Source organism: Petaurus breviceps, unplaced genomic scaffold (assembly GCF_028583685.1).
Source record: "Petaurus breviceps papuanus isolate PSGF00001 unplaced genomic scaffold, PetGlider_PUasm1.0 189, whole genome shotgun sequence".
Taxonomy (NCBI): Eukaryota; Metazoa; Chordata; class Mammalia; order Diprotodontia; family Petauridae; genus Petaurus; species Petaurus breviceps.
The window spans coordinates 31563804-31587810 of record NW_027185809.1 but is presented as its reverse complement, the minus strand read 5'-3'; the positions used below and the strand labels follow the sequence as shown (position 1 = coordinate 31587810).

The window sequence follows — 24007 nt, the reverse complement described above, 5'->3', positions numbered from 1 at the left end:
ACAACTTGTCTTATTTGTCACAGACACAATAATGTTCTGTGAATTTATTTTGAAACTTCCTACTTCACTGAAACTACTGTCTCAATTGCTTTATTTGATTCCTGTTGTTTTAAAAATAAACCATGTGGGGGCAGAACCAAGATGACTGATTAGAAACAGGACTTCCGAGGGACTCTCACTTCCACCTCTTCCAATTCATGTAAAAAATGACTAAACAAACTTTGGAGCTACAGAACCCACAAAATGACAGAGAGAACGTAAGCTCCCGCTGAAGACCGGCAGGAAGGGGCCAAGCCCAGAACTGCAGAAGCTGAGCCCAGTCCCCTGCAAGTCTGAGGTTTTAGCCTTAGGGCGGCCACAACCAGTGGGCTTCAGAGGAGAAGGACTTCAGATCACCAGCAGCTGTGGTGGTTTCCAGAACTATCAACACATAGATGCCAAGGACAAAGTGAGAGGTCAGTGCAGTGTGGACTTTGGGACCCAGGAATCCGTGAGTGCGGTCCAGCCTTTGCCATCAGGGCAAGAAGTGGCTGAGGTGTGGCAGCCAGGCAGCCACTGCTGTGTTGCAGCTTCAGAGCTCCTGGTCTGCAGACTGTAGGGGGACCAAGCCACCAGTCTGAGGGATAATAGCTCTTGCTTTAACCTGCTTGAATCTGGATTATTGTCTAGGGTGGAAGTCCTGAATGTGTGACCAGTTTGCCAGAGCATGTGAAGGCTTCAGAGAGGACACCCAACTATTAGCTACGGCAGTTGAGAAAACCCCAGCAATTTGGGACAAAGCTCCCCTTTCTGGTAGCAGAGTTCTACTGTGGCAAAAAGCTCAAAAGTCAAGTAATTGAGTGGTAACATGAGCTAGCAAAGCAAGCTCAGCAATCCAACTTTACACTCCTATTTTGGGAACAAAAAGGATCAAAGCATGGAACGGGAGGAAGACAGCAAAGTCAGAACTCCTGTACCAAAATCTTCCAAGAAAAATATGAACTGGTTAGAGGCCATAGAGGACCTTAAAAAGGATTCTGAAAACCAAATAATTGAAGTGGAAGAAAAATTGGGAAGAAAAATGAGAATGATGCATGAAAATTGTGAAATGAGAGTCAATGACCTGACTGAAGAAAATAACACCTTAAAAAATAGACTAACTGAAAAAAAAAAAGGGGCGGGGGTGGCGACTAGGTGGTGCAGTGAATAGAGAGAATACTGGCCCTGGAGTCAGGAGGACCTGAGTTCAAATACAGCCTCAGACACTTAACACAAAAACTAGCCGTGTGACCTTGGGCAAGTCATTTAACCCCAGTTGCCCTACCTTCCCCCTCCAAAAAGCAAAAAATAAAAATAAATAACAGACTAACTCAAACGGCAAAACAGGTTCAAAAAGGCAATGAGGAGAGGAATGCCTTAAAAAGCCAAATTTGCCAGATGGAAAAAGAATCTCCAAGGCTCACTGAAGAGAATCATTCCTTCAGAATTAGACTGGAGCAAATGGAAGCTAGTGACTTTGAGAAATCAAGATACTATTAAACAGATCCAAACAAATGAAAAAATAGAAGGCGAAGTGAAATATCTCATTGGGGAAACCACAGACCTGGAAAATAGATCCAGGAGAGATAATTTAAAAATTATTGGACTACCTGAAAGCCATGATCAAAAAAAGAAACTAGAAATCATCCTTCAAAAAATTCTCAAGGAAAACTGCCCTGATGTTTTAGAACCAGAAGGCAAAACAGAGGTTGAAAGAATCTACCCATCTGGAGTGGCGAGGTGGCACAGTGAGTAGGAGTGCCGGCCCTGGAGTCAGGAGGACCTGACTTTGGATCCGGCCTCAGACACTTAACACACACACACAAAACCTAGCCGTGTGACCTTGGGCAAGTTACTTAGCCCTCCAAAAAGCAAAAAAAAAAAAAAGAAAGAAAGATTCCACCCATCACCTCCTGAAAAATATCCCAAAAATAAAAATATTATAGCCAGGTTCCGGAACTCCCAGATCAAGGAGAAAATATTACAAGCAGCCAGGAAGAAACAATTTGAATATTGTGGAAACACAATCAGGATAACACAGGATCTGGCAGCTTCTACACTGAGGGATCGAAGGGCTTGGAATATGATATTCCAGACATCAAAGAAGCTGGGATTAAAACCAAGAATCACCTACCCAGCAAAGCTGAGTATCATGTTTCAGGGGAAAATATGGTCATTCAATGGAATAGAGGACTTTCTTTATTAATTTGTTGGTTTACTTTGAGTTTACAAGATTCAGTTCCCCGGTTCTTTGAGTTTCAAATTTTTTCCCCCTCCCTCCAGCTCCCCCAATGGCAGCATATAATCAGGTATAGGATCTGCAGATATTTTCACATTAGACAAGAATAGAGGACTTTCAAGCATTCTTGATGAAAAAAAAAAAAGAGTTGAACAGAAAATTTGACATTCAGATGCAAGAAACAAGAGAAGCATGAGAAGATAAACAGAGAAAAGAAATCATAAGGAACTTATCAAAGTTGAACTATTTACATTCCTACATGGAAAAATGATAATTGTAACTTAGGAAACTTTTCTCAGTATGAGAATAGTTGAAGGGAATAGAAATGTATGTGTGTGTGTGTGTGTGTGTGTGTGTATACACACACACACACACACATATATGTATACATAAATATATATGTCTACATAGGAGGTTATATGGGCGTATGAATACATATGTGAATGTGTATATATGTGTGTACAGGTATACATAGAGGGCACAGGACCAATTAATAGGAAGGGATGATACTTAAATGGTGAAATTAAGAGGTGAGAGAGGAATATAATGAGAGGAAATGGAGAGAGACAGAACGGGGCAAATTATCTCATATAGAAGAGGCAAGGGAAAACTTACAATGGAGGGGAAGAACAGGAAAGCAAAAGAGAATGGATCAACCTTACTCTCATTGAATTTGGCTTAGGGAGGGAATGACATACACACTAAATAGGGTATCTCACTCTACAGGAGAGTAGGAGGGAAGGGGATCAAAGTGGGGAATGATGGAAGGGAGGGCAGGTTTGGAGGGAGGGAAGTTGGAAACACACACTTTTGAAAAGGGACAGGATCAAAGTAGAGAATAGAACAAGTGGGGGGTGGGTTAGGATGGAGGGAAATACAGTCAATCTTTCATAATATATCCACTATGGAAATGTTTTGCATAGCTATACATGTATAACCTATACTGAACTGCTTATCTGTCCTATAAGGGGTGGGTGAGGACAGAGGAAGGGAAAGAATCTGGAATTCAAAGTTTTAAAATCAAGTGTTTAAAAATATATATTATTATTTTTATTTTACATGCAACTGGGAAATAAGATATACAGGCACTAGGGCACAGAGATCCCCTGTGCCATACTTGAAAGTCAGAGGGGGTATGGGGGAGGATATAGGGGAGAGCAGATTGGGGAGGGGGTATTCAGTGGGATCGCTCTTTTGGGGTGGTAGGTAGGGGGAAAATGGGGAGAAAATTTGTAACTCAAATTCTTGTGGAAATGAATGATATAAACTAAAAATAAACATAAAATTTAACTAAAAAAAAGGTAAAGAAAAAAATAAATAAACCATGTTTCCTCTTTGCAAATGTTTATGCGTTCAATTTCTCTTTCCTCTTTGTTAGTCTTAACATTTCTATAAGTGCCTTCAAATAACAACACAAAAAGTAGGGCTTCAGGGGCAGCTAGGTGGTGCAGTGAATAGAGCACCGGCCCTGGAGTTAGGAGGACATGAGTTCAAATCCAGCCTCAGACACTTAACACACCAAAAAAAACACTAGCTATGTGCTCTTGGGCAAGTCACTTGACCCCAACTGCCCCACCTTTCCCCCTCCAAAAAGCAAAAAACAGAAAAAAAAAAAGGGTAGCCAGATGGCCCAGTGAATAGAGCACTGGCCTTGGAGTCAAGGAGGACCTGAGTTCAAATCCAGCCTCAGACACTTAACACACAAAAAAAACCCAGCCATGTGACCCTGGGCAAGTTACTTAACCCCAACTGCCCTTCAAAAAGCCAAAACAAAAAAGGAGGGCTTCAGTGCTTTATTCTTGTATTAACTGGAACAGCTTATAATGTTTACTCACTGCAAATACAGCAAACTTTTGAGTTTTAGATATGTACTCTTTACATTTCAAAACTGCCCTTCTATGTCTACCCCTTTAAAGGTTTTATTATTATTATTATTTTTAAATTATCACTTAAAGTTTTTTATAAGGGTTATACTTCATCAAAAACATTTTTTGTATCTATTGTATAATAGGTATAATTCATGTGGCTTTTGTTTTAAATATGATTATGTTGTTTACTTAATGTTTAACTATCTTTGCATTGTTAGTATAAGTCCAACTTAGTCACAGTGGAATTTTTTTTTTTGCTATACTGTTCTATAATCTTTTTCTAGGATTTTATTTAAAATTTTTGCATAAATATTCATTGTTAATATTAGTCTATAGTTCTTCTTTTTGCTTTATCCTTCACAAGGTTGGGTATTAGAACTATATTTGTCTCAAACAAGGAGTGTTTTTTTCCCTTAATTTTTGGAAATAATTTATGTAGAATAATTACTAATTGCTCTTTAGACATCTTATAGAATTCACCTATAAATCTAGATGGAATATTTTTTTCCCTTTTGGTCAAACTGTAATTTTCAAAGGCAAAAAACAATAATCATCCAACAATAACAACAACCCGACAGCAAGTACATATTATAACTATGTTGATGGTGTTTTTTTATTAACATTAGCCCTTATACAAAGTGCAATCAGCAAAGAAGTATCAGACATACCTAGGACCTCCTCTTGGACCTTCCAAGTAAGCACTTCTAGGAGGATCTGGAAGCAGCCCACCTGATCTCACTGGTGTGTCTTTAATCATGTTACCAGGCTGGTTTGAAGCAGGTGAAGATCCTGCAGTAGGAATTTTGGATTCCATATGTCCTTGTTCAATCGAGAAAGAACTGAACGTCAGAGGAGCTTTAGAGTTCACTTGTTCTGAAGAGCCCAAGGATGATTTTATTGGATGGTAAGGTGGAGGTGAACCAAAGGATATAGGAGTAGGAAGTAGTGCTGGTCTAGGTTTGTCTGGAGGTTTTGAGCTTTGAGAACCGGCAGCTGGTGGAACTGATGTGGTAGTTAATTGAGGGGGTAACCCTTGGGGGAGAACTGCTGAAGTGAGATTTGGGGGAGGCATTCCAGGAGGGGGTGTTGCTGATGACAAAGGTGGGGGAGGCAAGACGGGTGGTGCTGCTGTAGAGGAAAGGGAGGGTGGGGGAAGAACGGGTGGAGGCCCTGTTGAAGAGAGAGATGGTGGAGGAAGAACAGGTGGAGGTCCAGCTGAAGAGAGAGATGGTGGAGGCAGAACTGGTGGAGGTCCAGCTGAAGGCAGAGATGGAGGCACCCCAGGTGGGGGAACAGATGTTGGCAGAGGAGGCATTACTGGTGGGGGCATCACAGGTGGTGGCACTGTGGCAGGCAGAGCAGGGGGCATCACTGGTGGTGGTAATGATGTTGACAGAGACGGAGGCAATACAGGAGGGGGCATTGTTGGTATTGCTGGAGGCATTTGAGAATATGGAACAAATGGAGGCGGTATTGTCATGCTTCCCATATACTGATTTTTCACATTCTGAAGTGTGTTCACTTTCTCCTGAAGGTTGGACTGCGTAGCTTTTAAATGTCCCTGCCATGAGTTCCACTGCTTCTCATACTCTTGAAGCTGATCTTTGTGAGGATAGGTATGGAGCTGATCCTGCCACTGCTGAAACTCTCGTTCCCATTCTTTGAAAAGATGCTGAAATTGCTGCTGTTGCATCTCATAATGCCGCAACTGCATATCTACGGACATAGTCTATAAAAGGGAGAAAAATAATTTTGCAATTTCATAATACACTCTGTTAAAATAGTTAGGACTTAGGGGCTTTGCTGTAATCAAGAGACATCAAGTATATGGAAGAGAGAAAAACTAAAGACTGTAGAAAAATATGTTTATTAACTTAAATAATAATTTCTTTCCTTCTGATAATTTATTTAACACGTCTTCCATTTACCATGGACTCAGGAAAACCACATAAGCAAAAAATCACTAAAGGAAATATTTACTTCCTCAATGAATCGAACTTTGAATATACTGACAATTGACTAAAAGATGTAAACATTTATCTCCTCTTATGGTGCTTTTATATAGGATTCCAAAGGGAATACAGTAGAGTTGGATTTAAGTAAATTTTCTAAGATAATTCTAACAGCTGGAGACCACAACCTGACACCCTGAGTCTAGTAGTGAACAAGAAATTATATAGTACAGCATCACCACAGGGCCTTCAAGTTCTATTACAATGAGTAGAAACCCTCCCATACCCAGGAGAAAGCACTAGGCAACTGGAAAACCATTGCAGAAAACCCAACTTCTGGTTTTCACCTAATAATTTTAGTATTCTCCATATTTTACAAAGATAAGAATTGAAAAAAAAAAAGTATAGTAGTGTGGGAAAAGTGTTGGACTTAGAATTAGAGCACCTAGGCTACAATCACAGCTTGACTTCTCTGGGCCTCTACTTCCTGATCAACAAAATAAGGCAGTTAGAATAACAAGTAGATTAGATTCTTTTATGTTCCAAATCTATAATCCAATGACTCACTCTGTGATCTCAATCCCTAGGAACAAAGTTCATATCCTTTATACTAATAAGTTAATGAGAAAGTAACCTGTATGTGTGGTGGTTGCTGTATGATCTGCTGGTACTGTTGTAGGATCTGCTGTAGCTGGGCATGCTTCTGCATTATTCCCTGATACTGAAAGCCAACTCGGTGATGCTGCTGCTGCTGCCAGTGTGCCGCTGCAGCCTGTAATTGTTTTAACCTGGCCTCTTCTTCAGGTTCTTCAGACTACAGAAAAAAGAAGACAAAATCAAGATTATTACATGACACACACACAAAATCAGTGAGACTTGCATAGTATCTTAAAATTTCCCATAGAGCCTTGAGTCCCTACAATTTATCTGGTTTTTGGTCATCTTTCTTACCATGAACATGAAATGGTTCTCCATAACAAGAGCACCTGCGTGACAAGGTTCTTGTGAGGATCAAACGAGGTAATATTTGTAAATGCAAATCCAGCCTCAGACACTTAACACTAGCCGTGTGACCTTGGGCAAGTCACTTAACCCCAACTGCCCTCCCTTCAAAAAAAAAAGCAAAAAAAAAAACTTGTAAATGGTTGAGCACAATGCCTGGCCCATAGCAGGTACATGAAAAATGTTAATTCCCTTATTCCACAGAGGCCCACACATTCAATCATGAACATGGCAGTAGTTATTCTCATAATCATTAGAATCCACAGATCTGGAGTGGCCAGGTAGCACAGTGAGTAAGAGCACCGGCCCCAGAGTAGGGATGACCTGGGATTGAATCCGGGCTCAGACACTTAGCACCTATCCAGAAACACCTGGCCAAGTAACCTTGAGCAAGTTACTTAACCCCAATTACTTAGGGGCGGCCAGTGGTGCAATGAGTAAGAGTACCGGCCCCAGAGTTGGGATAACCTGGGATCGAATCTGGGCTCAGATACTTAGCACCACACCCAGAAATAACTGGCCGTGTAACCTTGAACAAGTTACTTAACCCCAACTGCTAAAAAAAAAAAAATAGAATCCATAGATCTTCATCAGAGAGTAAACCTGTATATTTACATATTTACTTTTTCTCTATAAGAAAGATGAAAAGAACTATGATCCTTTTCTTTCCATTTTTACAACTTTTATAACCAACAATGCCAGGAAACTATTATACTCCCAAAATGTCTTAGTTCAAGCTGCATGGGGGAACTATGACCTTTGGATTGGCACTATCTCTACTTATTTTCCTAAACCAATATATATAACTGTATTTTGTAATCAGGTTATGTCCCTAATGCTACTGCAATGCTAAGAACATACTATCATATAATACAAAATAATTTAGAAATGACTAAGAGTAAAATAAAAAAGGATACAATGTTTGACATCTTTCAAACTTTGAAAAAATGGTATCTATAAATTACCCAAATATCCCTTCAGCATCTAGAAGTAAAAAGTGTAGGGTCTCTCTATTATCTAATACTAAGCAAGAGAAAAGATACTTTCCTTAATCTATTAGATAATGATGGATCTAATCATGCATTCTTCTCTAAAAGGTTATTTTTTGTGGCTGGTACATTTTGTTTTGAGACAACAGACACTTCCCAAACAGCCCAAACCACTTGCTCCCCTGTTTATCTCCCTTCAATTAAGTAAAATCACCTAGTATTATGCTTAGAACTGATATCACTTTTCAATTTTATAGCTTGTCAATTTTAAATAGAAAAGGAAAGATGTATATTTCAACTCTAATAGTAAGGTACCAACATGATCTGTTATATTTGACTTGGGTTTTGTTGCTTTTTAATGTTTCTTTACACTGTTTTTTTCTTATTGTTAGGAAAGTATTTTATTAAACAATAACATCACAAAAACAAACAACTTTTGAAAGACTTGAGAACTTTATCAACACAATTATAAACCACAATTCCAGAGGACCCAGGATGAAGCATCTATCCAGAACTGTGATAGAACTGTGGTGGAGCCACGGTGCAGATCAAGACATATATTTCTGAACATGGCAAATGTAGGAATCTGTCCTGTCTGACTAAATAGAAACGTTACAAGGGTTTTGTTTTGCTCTTTCTTTTCTTTTTTAAATTTTAATTCTTAACTTTATATTGTTAAAGTCAGTGCATATACTGTTTTTTTGACTTATTACTCTCCAAAATTATACATATACAACTTACATATCAATTAAAAAATCTCCACTTAATGCCAAGAAATTAAGTGTATGGCTTACCTGGGGCTCATCAGGAGGGAGAGGAGGTGGAACCTCTTCACTCGGGGGTAATAATGGGGGATCCTGAAATGGAGGAGGTTCAGGTATTTGACTAGTTGTTGTAGTTTCTTCTTTTGCTGGCTCTGGTGTATCTTTCACTGCTCCAGGGCCCTTTAGTGGTTGCTGTCCCTGTGCATGTGCTTTTGCCCTTTGCTGCAGGCTAAGCAAGTGCTGTTTGTACCAATACTGTTGCTGTTCCTACAAAAGAAATCATTTGTGAGAATCACTTGTATAAGCTACTTACTCTTGAAAAAGAGTTGAGGGAGGGAGAGACAGAGAGAGAATATGAATATACAGTCTATCTGCTTGCCTTTTTCAGAAAGGATGAAGACAAAGTGTGAAAGAGACAAGTAGGTATTTGTAGGCTTTTTCACCCACAAGCTAGAGAATTCCAATCCCACCTCCTTGTGAGACATTAAAACAAACAAAACACCCTTAGGACACAGAAAGTCAACACCTCTAAATAGAGACACCTCCTCCACATCCCTTCCTTCCCTTCCTCACTCTCTTTTTAAAGCACACGCTGCCATTTGATTCACCTATAAGTGTGACTGGTCTGTTGGACGTCAGATCAGAAAAAGCACAGGTGATTCTCTTTTAACATTCATTTAGGGTTTACCTTTACTCCATGTTTATGAACATTTATCTCATCATCTTATACACAAAGAGCACAATCAATCCCATTTCCTTCATGAAGCCTCTCAAGCACTCCAATTTCCCTGTGATCTCTCCTTTCTCTGAATTTACTGCAATTATAATCTGTAACACAGACTTAACACTCTTTTATTGCTCTCTAATTGCTTCAGGCCTGTTAATCATATTTTCCCAATTAAAATATAAGTTACTTATGCCTATATACTCATCCTTCCCTCCACAATCTCCTACCCCTACTAGTGCCAAGTATAATACTGAGCACAAAGAGTCATGTGGTAAATCATCTCTCCTCCCTATGGTCCTAAATCTTTCTATAGTCCATTCCCCTGCTCAAAGTCTCCCTATTTATTGCTTCTAACATAAAATACAAACTCCTCAATCCACCAACTGAGGCCCTCTGCAATGTGGCTCCTACCTACCTCTCCAGCTTCACTTAACATTGCTCCCCTGCATAAAACTTGCATTCTTGCCACAATGGAATACTAGCTATTTTCCTGAATCTGATCTCTGGCATTTGTGAAGCTAGCACCCTTCCTCTTAGAATCCTTTTCTTCCTTCAAAGCTCAACTCTTATATTTCATCCTCAGTGTCACTAGTTTTTAGTGCTCACTCTGTCCCTCCTTAAGTTACCTTGGATTTACTTCTCTGTTTAAGCACTGCACCTCCTCAGAACAACGTAAGCTTCTTGGAGTCAGGAGTTACCTTTTTTTGGGGGGGTCCTTTCAGCTCCAGAAACTAACACATTACTTTGAACACAGAAGATGATTAATTAATACTTATCGATTTGAATCAAAAATAGTGAACCTCCTTATGTTACTTTACTTAAAAATTTTAAGAATCTGTGATTTCATTATTGTAATAGATGAAAATAGCAATTCAAGTAAATACTTTTCAACTTTTCAGATAGCCAAAAAGTTTATCATCATGAAGCCAACCTGGTAGTAGAGCCATTTCAAAGTTTACTAGCATGCTCCTTTGACAGTCAACAAATAGCCACCAATGGGGCCAAATATCTGAAGACTTTCCAGCTGGGCAGGACCTTCTAGAGCTTGCCCTCAGCTGCCATAGCTTTAAGGGGCCCTTGGTCACTACCAGGTCAGGGTAAGGCATCAGAGGACGACTTCAGTAAACAAAGAGTTTTCAAACTGAACCTCTGTGAAAAACACTTCAATATATAATAGTATACTTACAAATAAGTAAGCATAAAATTCATAATGCTGACTAAACATTCAACTAATGTTCATTATAACACACCTTTAACTTTTTCTAATACTTCAAACAATTATCCAAAAACAACATGAAGATGCAGTCATTGGATGAGATGTTCTTCCTTAATTGACCATGTTTCAAGGGAGGGTCTCTGAAGGAGGGTGTTGAAATGACTAGAATGCAAAGACAAAGCCTTCAATAAAATGTTATGTTTTATAAAAAGAACATAAAGAGAAAGAAAATAGATAAATCCAGTAACTTGAAAGATTAACAAACTCTTCAAATATTGGCAGAAGCTGAAAAGAAGATAAATCTACAATTCCAAGATAAGCACTGAAAGGTATAAAGATGCAGGCTATTCTTTATAGATTAATGCCTACAGGTCTGACAAGGACATAGACCTAATATCATGAACCATGCTGGGCTCTCAATACTTGCCAGTTCACTATTTTGTTTAACTCACTGGATAAGAATCATCCAATTCAATGATAGGAATGTCAACACATGGTTGGAAGTCAATAAATGAATGATAAAATGATACCATCCTTCAAAAATTTCTTCAGAGAAGACATTTGGCACCACTTTTTTTTTTTTTTGGCTTTTTGGAGGGGGGAAGGTAGGGCAATTGGGGTTAAGTGATTTGACCAAGGTCACACAGCTAGTTTTTTGTGATAAGTGTCTGAGGATGGATTTGAATTCAGGTCCTCCTGACTCCAGGGCCTGTGCTCTATTCACTGCCCCACCTAGCTGCCCCTAGCACCACTTTTTTGTTATAGCAAAGAGCTGAAAACAAAATAGACGCCCACCGAATGGAGAAAGGCTAAACGAATTGTGAGTACATGAACGTAATGGAATATTACTGTGTTATAAGAAATGATAAATGTGACAAATACTATGAAGCAAGGAACAATCTACATAAAGTTGATGAAAAATGAAGCAAAACCAAGAAACACCATATACAATGACTACAACAATATAAATGAAAAGAACTACCAAAAATAGAGTGTTGCAAAATTATAAAGAATAAGCACGGCTCCAAAGAATTAAGAAAACACCCTCACTCCACCACTTTTCAAAGGTGGAGGGTTCACAAGCATATACTGCACATATTTTCACACTTTTTCAATTAGTTATGCTGATTTTTCCCCTCTTCTTTTTCTATTTTGTCTTTTTAAAATGCTATTTATAATATGGGATGGCCCTCTGGGAGGCTGAGGAGGCAGGAGAGGGGTACTAGAGGAAACTATAGTGATGTTAAAAAAAAAAAAAATCCAGAAAAATATGCATGTATACACACACATACACATACATATACACACATATAAACAAAAACCTGAGTGAGCATTAAAGAAGTATACAAGATTTATTTTGATACAAATATGACTTCCTCATCCCTAACTACCCCCCTACTTTTTCCCCCATAAAACCAAACTACAAATTTGTTAGAAAACAATCATTTATCATCTACTGTGTAACAGAGAGTACTAACTTGCAGTCAGGTAGACCCAAGTTCAAATCCAGACTTGGACACTTACTAGTTGTTTGACTCTAGCCAAATCATTTAACAGCTGTCTGCCTCAATTTCTTCATCTGTAAAATGGGGATAATAACTATCTACCTACCTCTCCCAGGGTTGTGAGGACAAAATGAAATATTTATAAAGTGTTTTGCAAACCTTAAAGCACTCTACTAATGCCAGCTATTATTATACAAAACTATACAAAAAATAATAAAAGGTATTTGAAGACAAGGAAATGTGCAGTTTATATTTTGTTTCAAAAATGCTGAGTTAGTATAAGCTGCCTCCTCCAGGAATGAATGAGAAATTATTTATTAATCAATTCCTACATGCAAGGTCCTGTACTAAGGGCTGGTGATACAAAAAAGAAAAGGAAGACATTCCCTATTCTCAAAGAATTTACCTTCTAAAAGGGCTGGACAACATATACAGTTTCAGGTGTAAGTCAGGACTAGTGGTTCTTAGGGTACAGCAATACAGAAGACGGTAAAACAACTTCTTTAATGTCATTTCAACTGATAAGGCAAGTACCTGTTCCTGATGTTGGTTACATCCTGCTTAAATGTAAATTTATTTTAAGTCCATATCACCATTTATTAAATTCTTAATTTCCTGATATTCCAAAGCAAAGAACAAAGAAATAAAAAATTTTAATTTATATTTGTACTTCTATTCTTAAAAACTTAATCCATTAAGAGAATCTACCTGAATTAGATTCACTGAGAAATGACAACTTTTAAGACTGTAAGTACAAACAGTGCCAAAATTCATGAATTACAGAATCCAAAATATACAACATTAAATATTTACAAGGGTTACTTGCAATATATTGGCATTGACATGTTAAAAAAAAGTTTATAACACAATAAATAAGAAAGTCTCTTTATTAGCCGTGTGACCTTGGGCAAGTCACTTAATCCCAACTGCCCTCCAAAAAAAAAAAAAAGAAAAAAAAATAAGTCTCTTGTTAATCAGAATTAATTTTAAGAATCACACCTACCAAAAAACTTTTGTTCAAAATTACAATTGCTCATTGTAAGAGAAAGGGAAAGTCAAGTATATAGAAGAGGCCATTGCAACACTCTGATTTGAAATGATTTTAAGCAAACTTTCTATATGTTTAGAAGACAATGGAATTCTACTAGTGGGTTAGAGTTATAAGTGGTCTTTCAGGGGAACTGTGCCAGGAGAACCATAGGGGAACTTGTAGTTGAAATGACACCAATGTAGAAATTCTAAACAGAAATATTTCCTCAATAATCTTGCCCCAATATCTAAAGTGGTACTTTTCCTTGATTCTTTCCTTGTCCTAAGATTATAGAACTGAAAGGTGAAAGAAACCAGGGTGGCCAGGTAGCACAGCGAGTAAGAGCACCCGCTCCAGTGTCGAGAAGACCTGGAAATCGAATCCAGGGCTCAGACACTTAGCACCCACCCAGAAACACCTGGCCGTGTAACCTTGAGCAAGTTACTTAACCCCATTGCTTTAAAAAAAGAAAAAAAGGTGAAAGAAATTTTGAAATAAACTTGTATAATCCCCTCAAATTTACATAAGAAATCAAGGCCCCAGGAGGTTAAATGACTTGCCCAAGGTCACAAAGGTTGTAATAACAGAGTCACAATTCAAACCCTTCTCATCTGATTACAAATCTGCCCCTCAATACTATAACAGATTTTCCATGGGGAAATATGCTAATCATAATTTCTTAAATAATATGCTTTAGTGTTCAATTGCCAATGCTAAAACTTTGAAAAGGTAAAGTTGTTTATAGTTAACTCTTGAGAATGGCATTACATGTGTTTTGGATTTGCTTTGTCCTGATCTGTGATTTTACTGGTGTACAGAACTCGCGGTAAGAAAGCTCCTTCCACCTATGCAGATAGACAAGTACTATGCATTTAAAGTCTATGGGAGATACCTGGAAGCACTGAAAGATTAAATATTAGTCTGGAATCATATATCCAGTATGTGTCAAGAGACTGGACTAGTACCAAGTTTTCCTCTCTGTCCAGTATGTCATCTTGTTTCTAATGTTTATTGACATCTATTGAAAAACTCAACTCTCATTTTGCTCAAGTTAACAAATGTAAGCAGATAAAGTGTCTGTTTAAGTTAGTCAATGAGCATTTATTAAGTGTTTACTGTGCTAAGCCTTCAAGAAGCTCACATTCTAATGGGGGAGACAATATGCAAACAAATACATAAGAACCTACAAGATACACACAAGGTAAACTGAAAGTAATTTTAGCAGGGATGCATTAGCATTAAGGGAGGCTGGAATAGCCTTTTGTTGAGGTAATTTTAGCTGAAATCAGAAGAAAGTAAGGGAAGCTAAGAGAGAGAGACAATAGAGAGCCTTCTAGGCATGAAGGACAGCTAGTGATAATGCATGGAGGTAGGGGATAGAATGTTTTGTGGGAGGAATAGTAAGGCCAATGTCCCTAGATCTCAGAATACTTGGAGAGCAGTAAAGTGTAAGAAGACTGAAAAGGAAGGAAGAGGCTGGCTTATGAAAGGCTTTAAAAGTCCATGGATTTTATGTTTGATCCTCAAGGTAACAGTATTAACTAAATTCTTCATCTACTTCTAGTACTATCTTTCCCCCCAACTAATAGAAGGCTAGGGCAGCTAGGTGGCATGCTGGGTCAGGAGCCTGAAAGACTTGAGTTCAAATCCGACTTCCAACACTTACTAGCTATGTGACCCTGGGCAAATCACCTAACCCTGCTTGCCTCAGTTTCCTCATCTGTAAAATGATCTGGAGAAGGAAATGAAAGATAGATACTCCAGTATCTTTGCCAAGAAAACCCCAAATGGGGTCACAAAAAGTCAGACACAACTAAAATGATTCAACGACAAGAAAAAGTCAATCATCATTCCTTTCAACCTCTGATCTGTGTGAAACATGTAAAAGAAGTCAGTCAGTCAACAAGCCTTTGAGTGCTTAGTGTGTGCCAAGAACTGGAAAAAGTGCTAAGGATACAAAAAAAATAGTCCCTACTCACAATCTGTCCCCCGCATTAAAGTATGAGCTCACATTCTAAGGGGGGAAACAAAAAAGAGGAAATAGATAAGTTCAGGAAACAGCACATGTATAGAAATATATTGGTAATGGAGAATTGTAATGATACCAGTATCTGCTGGAGTTTTCTGTTTGCCAAAAGTAGTACAGGTATTATCTTTACTTTAGTGATAATCTTACCATTCCAAATGAAAAGGAAATTTTATTCTGGAACTGACACTCAATATGGCAAGGACCTTGTTTCTGGAGAAATTATGGAAACCTTGGGGTGGGGAAATATTATTCCCTCATAAAGTTTAAGGGAAAAAACAGAGAGGAAGGCTGAGTATAGTTCAATACATACCCTAGAATTTTAGGAGAGTAGATTTTAAAGGATTCAGAGGACTGACACAAAAGCTCCCAAGGGATAAAATTCCATAGTGGAACAGCACAGAAGGGATGAAAAATTCTTAAGAACAAATTATGAAGACATATAAAGAAAAAAATTCCTATAAAAAAGGAAGTTGTCTCAAGTGACCCAAGTAGATTCACAGAAACTCAAACACCTGAAATCTTTTAAAGATAATGTACAAAAGAATGAAATAAGCAGAAGTAAGAGAGGATATATAAAATCAAGCCATATTGTAAGCATAGGGTCAGGAGAGCCAAGGAAATGTTTAATGAGCTACACAGCCAGCAAACATAAGTACGTAAGACTGCTGCTCAAGGTGCTAAGGATCATATCTGACCAAGAAGGCAGCGTTGTTTAATTCTTAGCTTGTATGACTTTTTTCTCTGCAACAGAGAATGACCTCTGGATGGGAAAGGACAGACCAAAAATGACTAGAGAGGGAGGAAGAGGGTGATCCAAGATACATAAGGGGATAGGAGAAGATCACCAAGCTGATTTAGTCATCTATCTCAGATTATCTACGTGCTCAAGAAATGAAAAAACTAGGGGAAGTAACTGTTGAACCAAGAAAAATCAAAAATAGGACATGTGCCACCACAACTGGAAATTTACAAATGCCCTGATATTCAAAATAAAAGAATAGTCTGTAAGCTATAGATCAATGAGTGCAACTTCAATTCTTGGGAAGATTCTTGAAGAGATTAAAGAAATCATCAATTGGGTTGGCTAGGTGGCGTAGTGAGTAGAGCACGGACCCTGGAGTCAGGAGGACCTGAGTTCAAATCCAGCTTCAGACACTTAACACAAAAACTAGCCGGGTGACCTTGGGCAAGTCACTTAACCCCAATTGCCCCCCAAAAAGCAAAAAAGAAAAGAAAAAAAAAGAAATCAATTAACATTTAGAAAAGTAATCAGTGATCAAAACAGCTAGCATTGTTTTAAGAACAAGTCATATAAGACTTCGGTTTCCTGGGTCTCTCTGAAGGACCCAAGCTCAGCGAAGCAATGTCCAAAATTACTCTGCTGAGGCTTTCACATACATTATAAGCAAAAACTAAGAATCATGTTGGGTCTGAGAATACCTACATCTGGTGGCTTATCTTCCAAGAGAGGTTTTTATCTCTCACAGTGAAAGTATATATCCACAATGGACTCAAGAAAAAACTGACAAGTGACCATCTACCCTAACAAACATTTTATCACAGTATTAAAAATAAATTTTAAAATATAGGATTTGACTGAAATAAAAGTGGTGAAAATAGTGATCAGAGAACAAAGAGATGAAGAAGTGAATATGGTTGCTCAATTTTTCTGGGATGCTGACACAGAAAACACTTATGATGTTTTTACAAATATTCTGTGTTGCAGCTGTATTTGGTTATTCCTACTATTTTCATTCTTTAAAGAGCAGAGCAAAGAACAAATGATGAAGAAATGTAAATTAGTTACATTCCTGGTTGGTAATTCAACAAACAAGCATTTGTACCTATGTCTTGTTAAAATAAAGATTGGTTAGGAGTTTACCAACTAGATATTATAAGAGAAGCTAAGTAGTATGAGCCCATCTGGGAATCTTATGAATAGATATCATCTACTTATTTTACCTTAGACAAAGTACCAGTTTTCAAAGAATGGTAACAATGATTCAGTCATCCTACAAAGAATAGTAACAATGATACCAACTTGTCTGGTTATTTGTTGCTGTCACCTACAAGCCCCAGAGTAGCTTCCTCCTTTTTCAAGGATCATAGGAATATAAGATCCTAGCTCTAGAGGTAGAAAAGACCACAGAGATCCTCTGGTCTGACCTGTTCATTTTTTTTTTTTAAGCAATCGGGGTTAAGCAACTTGCTCAAGGTTACAAGGCCAGTTATTTCTGGATGTGGTGCTGAGTGTCTGAGCCCGGGATTCGATCTCCAGGTCTTCTCAACACTGGAGCGGGTGCTCTTACTCGCTGTGCTACCTGGCCGCCCCTGACCTGTTCATTTTAAAGATGAGGAAACTGAAGCCCAGGAAGGTTAAGTAACTTCCCCAACCTCACACAACTGGTAAGCATGAGAAGCAGAATTTAAAGCCAGGTCTTCTGGAGTGAACCAAGTGTTCATTCCACTGTACTAGGTTCCCTCCTAAAAGAAGTTCAGTACCTGTGCTTAATATTCCCTCAAATTCAACCCTTGCCCTTGTACTTGAGGACTATGATATCCACACTAATGTGGACATAATGTCCCTTCAAATATCCTGGTCCCCCCCAACTTGTCACTCTTCAACTCCAATGACCTACTTCCCTTTCACCTTATGTCAGCTACCCCCAGGAGCTGTCATACAACAGATAATACCATCACTTCATGCTATAAGCTTCTGATATTCTCTTCTCTTACTGTTCATCTCTCCCACTGTTTTACTTCCCTAAATTTATTCATCCTTATCTCCACCTTTAGTCTCAATACCATCTCCCTACTTTCTCCCTTCTCATCCTTATTCTAGGCTCACTTTCTTGCCATCACAGTTTGGACAAGTTAAATATGCATTATCCTCCACCCTTGAATTCCTTGCTCTTCTGTTCTTCCACCATTCACACCTGCCCATCCTCAACCCTAAGTCAGCCCACCACTATTGCTGCCGTCACTGCTGCCATTGCTACCCCTTGCTTTTTCTGCTCGTACTTCTTGGGCTGCTGATACTGTTAGAGAAGTAGTCAACCACAATGGACAGAGTCCAGTACAAATTAATGCAAGATCTAATATTACTAGACTCCTTGCTATTATAGTTCAAACCTTTCACTTTTCCCTGAATCATGTTCTCCCCACAGGGACTTCTGAATCTTATCCCTTTCCTCAAGCTCCAAGACCACTTCTCTTCTCCTTGCCAATACTAACCCCTCTAATTAGTGTCCTTGATTTCATCCCTCCCAAGAAACTTCCCTAATTGATCATTCCCTCCCATATCACAAATCATTCCTTATCTAACTGGCTCATTCCCCAATACCTAAAGACAGTTTCAAGATTCGTTCATCCTTAATAAAGTCTTCATTTGCCCATGCCTTCCATTCACCTTATTGTCCTGTATCTTTCCTCCATTCACTCACTCCAGATCCTACAAAGAGCTGTCTATACTCAATGCCTCCACCTCTTCACTTCTCAATCCCTGGCTTTGGAACCCTCCAGTTCTCTCAAAAATTAATAATGATCTCAACTACCAAATCCAATGGTGTTTTCTCAGTCTTCTTCCTTTTAAGTCCTCTGCTGAGTTCGACACTACCAACCAGCCCTTCCTCCCTGAATGTTCATGCTTCCATAAATAGTTCATGAGATCATAAATATACAGTTACAAAGCATGTTAGAGATAAAGAGTCCAAAATCCTCATTTCACGGATGAGGAAACTGAGGCACAAGAAGACTTGCCCTGGGTTGTTGTTGTTTGTTCTTCATTTTCAAAGAGGACCAATGACATCACAAGTGATGTCTTGACTTGCCTTATGAATGGGATTTAAGTGAGGCAGAGCTGCACAAAGTTGTAGACTTCATTCTCTCTTCTAAGTCATCGAAGTCTAGTGGTAAGACAAAAGTTAGGAAGACTGACAATGGCCCAGGATGTAGTGGATGATCTTGTCGTCTTAAATGTCTGATCAAGCTCTAAGCGCTCTACAGTAACCGTTTCTGCTACTTTCATGGTCGCTGGAACAAACTGTTCTCATTCTCCCATTCTGTCAGGGGAAGTCTTCACAGGCTTAGGGTAGACATGCCTCTAACTTACCCACAGATCTGACGCCTATCAGTTACCCTCAACCCAGTTTTGCCCAACTGCAGAAAGGATTTACTGGGGTGTGGTCGCTGTGCAAGTTATAGCTTCTTGGAGCCACAGGTGAGAGTTGAGCGCCAGGTGAATGAGCAACCCTGAAAAGGGCTCAGCAAGCCCCCATACCAGAGCTGTTAGTCCTCTTTAAACAACCCATATACCCCTGGATTACACAGACAGTAAACAGTAAAACCATAACTCAACCCAAATCCAGTGTTCTTTCTTCTCTTAATGAGATAATACTTACAAAATACTTATCAAATGCTGTGGAACATAGTAGGTTCTTAATGTAGCTGTATTCCTTCCTTTCTAAACCTGTTCTTTCTCAGTCTTCTTTGCTGAATGAATCATCACAAATATCTCACCTATTCACAGATGATTCCCAAGGTCTGTCCTAAGCTCTTTTCTTCTAACTCTCTCCCCTTCCATTATCTTATCAATTCCCATGAGTTAATTATGATCTATATGCAGGCTCTCAGGAACTCTAGTACCACATTTCCAACTGCTTCCTGGACACCTCCACCTAGATATCATATTCTGTCAATATCTCAAACTAAATTTGTCCAAAACTAAACTCATGATATTCCTCCTTAATCCTTCTCTTTTTCCAAACTTCCCTATTTTCACAAACAGTACCACAACCAATTTCCCAATTACTCAGGTTAATAATACTAGCGTTATTTTTGACTCTTATCTTTTCCCACCCAACACCATCTCTTCCCCCAGCCAACCAGTTGCTAAGTCCTATTCTTTCTCTTGCCTTCTTCTCCATTGCTACCACCCGAGTTTGAGGCCCCATCTCCTCGGGCCAGAACTATTACTGTCTCCAGTAATAGTGTCTCCCCGTCACCAATCTTTCCTTCACAAAGCAGCAGTTCCTTATTGCCTATTAAATAAAATACAACCCCATTAGCAGCAACCTATACTTATTTCATTTTATTCCACGTTATATATTATACATTCCAGCCAAATTGGATGCTAAGTGTTCTCTATACTTGATATTCTATCTCCTGTCGTCATGTAGTCACACAAGCTGTGGCCCATGTTTGAAAATGTACCATTCCCCTTTCAAAATTCTACCTTCCTTTGAGGTCCAGCTCAAGTGCTATCTCATCCACAAAATCTTTTCATATCCTCAACATCACACCCCACTCCCAATCATTAACATTTTCTCTATCCTCAAATGACCTTGTATTAACTTATCTGTTCATAGCTCGTACTCCTCCAATTCTAACCCTAGTAAAATATAAGCTCCTTAAGGGCAGACTTTTTGTCTCTCTAGTCTAGAAAAGTACCTACCTTGCACTTAATGTTTGTTGAATTTAACTGAATTATTGATGGTCAACAACATCTATTGTTGCAGAGTAAAAGATGTATAAGTTTATAACTAATTTTCTGAGTCACTGATGCCTCAAAAAGGTAAAATGTAAGGAGAGAAACCAGTGTAACTCCAAAGCAAGTGCCTCATGGGAAGGAGTTCTTAAATACAAAACAATTACCACTCTTAACAAGGCCACCCTTGACAAGACAATCCTCATTTTCCAAAACAAGTTAGAAGTGGGCAGTGAAAAGAACCCTAGTTAGTAATTTAAATATTTTAGCTACAAATAGTTTTAAAAATTAATTAAAAAAGACAAAATCAAGCAAATACTAATATATTCAGAGTATAACATAATCAAACCAGTTTTCTTTATCTTTTCAATGGAAGCTTTGGTTTAAATCATTATAGAAAAGCCATTTATCATATTTAGCAAAACTCTTGAGCTTAGTAGCTCTTTTTAAAGAGTTAAATTTGAAATTTAACTGAGGTGTCATTCTTTACTCATCTCACTAATCCTGAGCATCTAAAACCTCTTTAAATGTTTACTGTTTTATAAACTATAAATATCTCTCTCTTATGCAGGGAAGAGGCTGTGCAACCTTGATTATTTCCTTGGTCTATATACTAACGCTTAGACCTTCTACACTTTCATAATCCTCTGGATTTATTCCTAGTAAAGTGAATCCTACTAATCACAAATGACCCCTCCAGATTCCAAAATACACATGCTCTATTAAGGAACTTTCTCTCGAAAGTGAATCTTAAAAATTACCCAACTGACAAACCCTCTATCCAAAATAAATGCTTACCTGTGGGGTCATAGTGGAAGGATCTGGTTGAGGGGCTGGCTGCTCAGCGTTTGTGTTCTTAGCACCACTTTCCAATGGCTCTTGCTGGGCAGTTGTACTGGCACCCGAAGGGCTGGGTTGTGGTGGAGCCAGTTGTGATTTGGTATGGGACTGAGAGGAGTGGGAAGGAGATGACTGGGACTGGGGCAAGTAAGCCTGGGAATGGGGCAAGTAAGCCTGAGAAGAGTTGGAGTAAGAAGAGGAAGACTGGGAAGGTGCAATGTAGGACTGGGGTGGGGACTGGGAAGGGGATGGTTGAGCTGGTGGCAGGTAGGACTGGGATGAGGACTGGGGGAAATAAGAGGGCGGGGGCTGACTGGGGGGCATGTAGGTTTGGGATGGGGGGATGTAGGAACCGGGGGGCACTGGGGGAGACTCGGGAGGTGAATCCAGCTCCATGGGTACTGGGCCAGGGGGCCCCTCTCGGTGCTGCTGCTGGAGCATCTGATGCTTGTACTGCTGCTGCTTCTGATAGCTTAGGACCGGCCCGGGCGGCGGGGGCATCGGTGGCGGCGGCGGCTGCCAGTCCCCGTAGCCCCCGCCGGGCATGACCGGAGGAGGCGGCAGGGGGGGCGGGGGGAGGTGATGGGGCTGGAGGACGCACTGCATCTGCTTCTGGTGCATCTGCTGCAGCTGCTGGAGCTGCGCCAAGTGCTGCTCGCGGAAGCTCAGGAAGCCCGAGGAGGCAGGAGCCGCCGGCGCCGCCGCGCTCGAGTAGCCGCCGGGCCCCGGGGAGGCCTCGGGGAGTCCAACGGGCGGGGGCGGCGGAGGCACCAGGGGCGGCGGGTAATGGCTCGCCCCGCCATACCGGCCCCAAGTCGGGTACATGTCGGAGGAGGCGGCAGAGCGATCCCCGGCGCCGTTACTCGTCGCAACCGACCCAAAGGGCTGCAGCCGCCGCGACAGCCGGAACTCGCGGCGTCTCCAGGCCCCGGAGCGTGTAAACGGAGCGCGCAAGTGCGCAGGCGCGAACGCCTTCGCCCGCGACTGCGGAGGCGAAGGCAGGGGCGGGGTCTAACCCAGTGCGCTTGCGCAGTAACTATTGAGAGGAGAACAAAGGCAAGATAGAGCGGCCCTATCTTGTGTTGACTCATGGTTGCCATCTTCCTTCAGACCCGGAAATTGTCTCCGGCTGTGGAACGTTGCCATAGAATCACAGACTGGTGAGAGCAATTTGCTACACTGGAAGATGCGATCCGTGCCACAAGATCAAAGGTGAAGAGTTGGAAGGGACCCTGGACGTCATCGAATCTACTCACATTTTACAGATGAGGAAGCTGAGACCGAAATGTCCATGGACCTCCTATGTAGCAATACCTTAGCCTGGCATTCAAGCCTCTCCACAATCTGACCCAACCTGATCTCCCACAACCGATCTAGCGAAAATTAGAACGAGAGATTTAGAATTGAAAGGAAATGAGTCTTCTAGACCACCCCATTTCCATCTTTTTTTTTTAAACAGATGACATGAATACCCAAATGTGAATGGTTCCTCATATTTTACAGCAGGACTTCTTAACCTGGGGTCTTTAAAAAAAAAAAAAAGAAAGAATCGACAGCTGTTTTTCAATGTAGTTGGTTTCCGGTCTACTTTTATTCTGCGGATTTGAAAACATAATTCTGAGAAGGGGCTTTACCACACTACCAAAGGAGTTCGAGGAAAAAAAAATCGATTTAAGAAGCAACCTCTGCTTAGGAACTTCACAGTGGAACAAACAAACAGAGCAATGTTGATACTACCATGCTAAGTTTAAATGTACACTTTTTTTAAATTAAGGTATATGTTATAGAGCTTCACAGTGTTATATACAACCTTCTTTCTGTTTGTTTTTCCTTCTACGTGGAAGTGTTTATGTTTGTTAGTACTTGTCAAGGTTATAATTGTTTTTAATATTTTTTTTTAAAGAAGATACTCCACTTTACAAAGCCAGCAGCATCTTCTCGACAATTCAAATTCCTTAGTCTGGCATTTAACACCCTGTGCAATCTGACTTGACCTATCTTTCCCAACTTATTTCCTGTAGCTGCCCTAAAACCCCACCCCACCCAACATGAATTCTTTACAATCCTCTGTTTCTTCAACTGTAAAATAAACGAGGTAGTTCAACTAAAGAACAAGGACTCCAAGGCAGCTCTAAGTTCTTTCATTCTTTCCCATAATGGGCTCATTCTCATCTTTCTGTATTTGTTTGTACTGATTCCTTGGCCTGGAATACCACCATGCCCCTCATCTATGTCGCATTTATAAAGACCCTGTGAATATTCCACAGGCTTCAGGAAATTTCCTTTGACAATGTGAAGTCACTGGTTCCCTTTTTTTCTCTGAATTCCTATAGCACTTATGGC

The 24007-nt window shown here is 39.8% G+C and overlaps 1 protein-coding gene across 3 annotated transcripts in view; it reads right to left on the bottom strand.

Annotated features, from left to right (window-relative positions):
- YLPM1 (YLP motif containing 1) overlaps nt 1-23687 on the bottom strand; it is an 87219-nt gene extending 63532 nt beyond the window's left edge. For 2 of the 3 annotated variants that reach the window (XM_069092230.1, XM_069092229.1), the window contains exons 1-4: nt 21623-23687; nt 8863-9099; nt 6712-6891; nt 4794-5854 (exon numbers count right to left, since the gene is read on the bottom strand). In XM_069092230.1, the coding sequence (XP_068948331.1) occupies nt 4794-5854; nt 6712-6891; nt 8863-9099; nt 21623-22489 (2345 nt within the window). In that variant the 5' untranslated portion in view covers nt 22490-23687. The remainder of the gene's footprint in view (nt 1-4793; nt 5855-6711; nt 6892-8862; nt 9100-21622) is intronic. The other variant, XM_069092228.1, reaches the window with a different exon arrangement.
- Between the last annotated feature and the right edge of the window lie 320 nt (nt 23688-24007).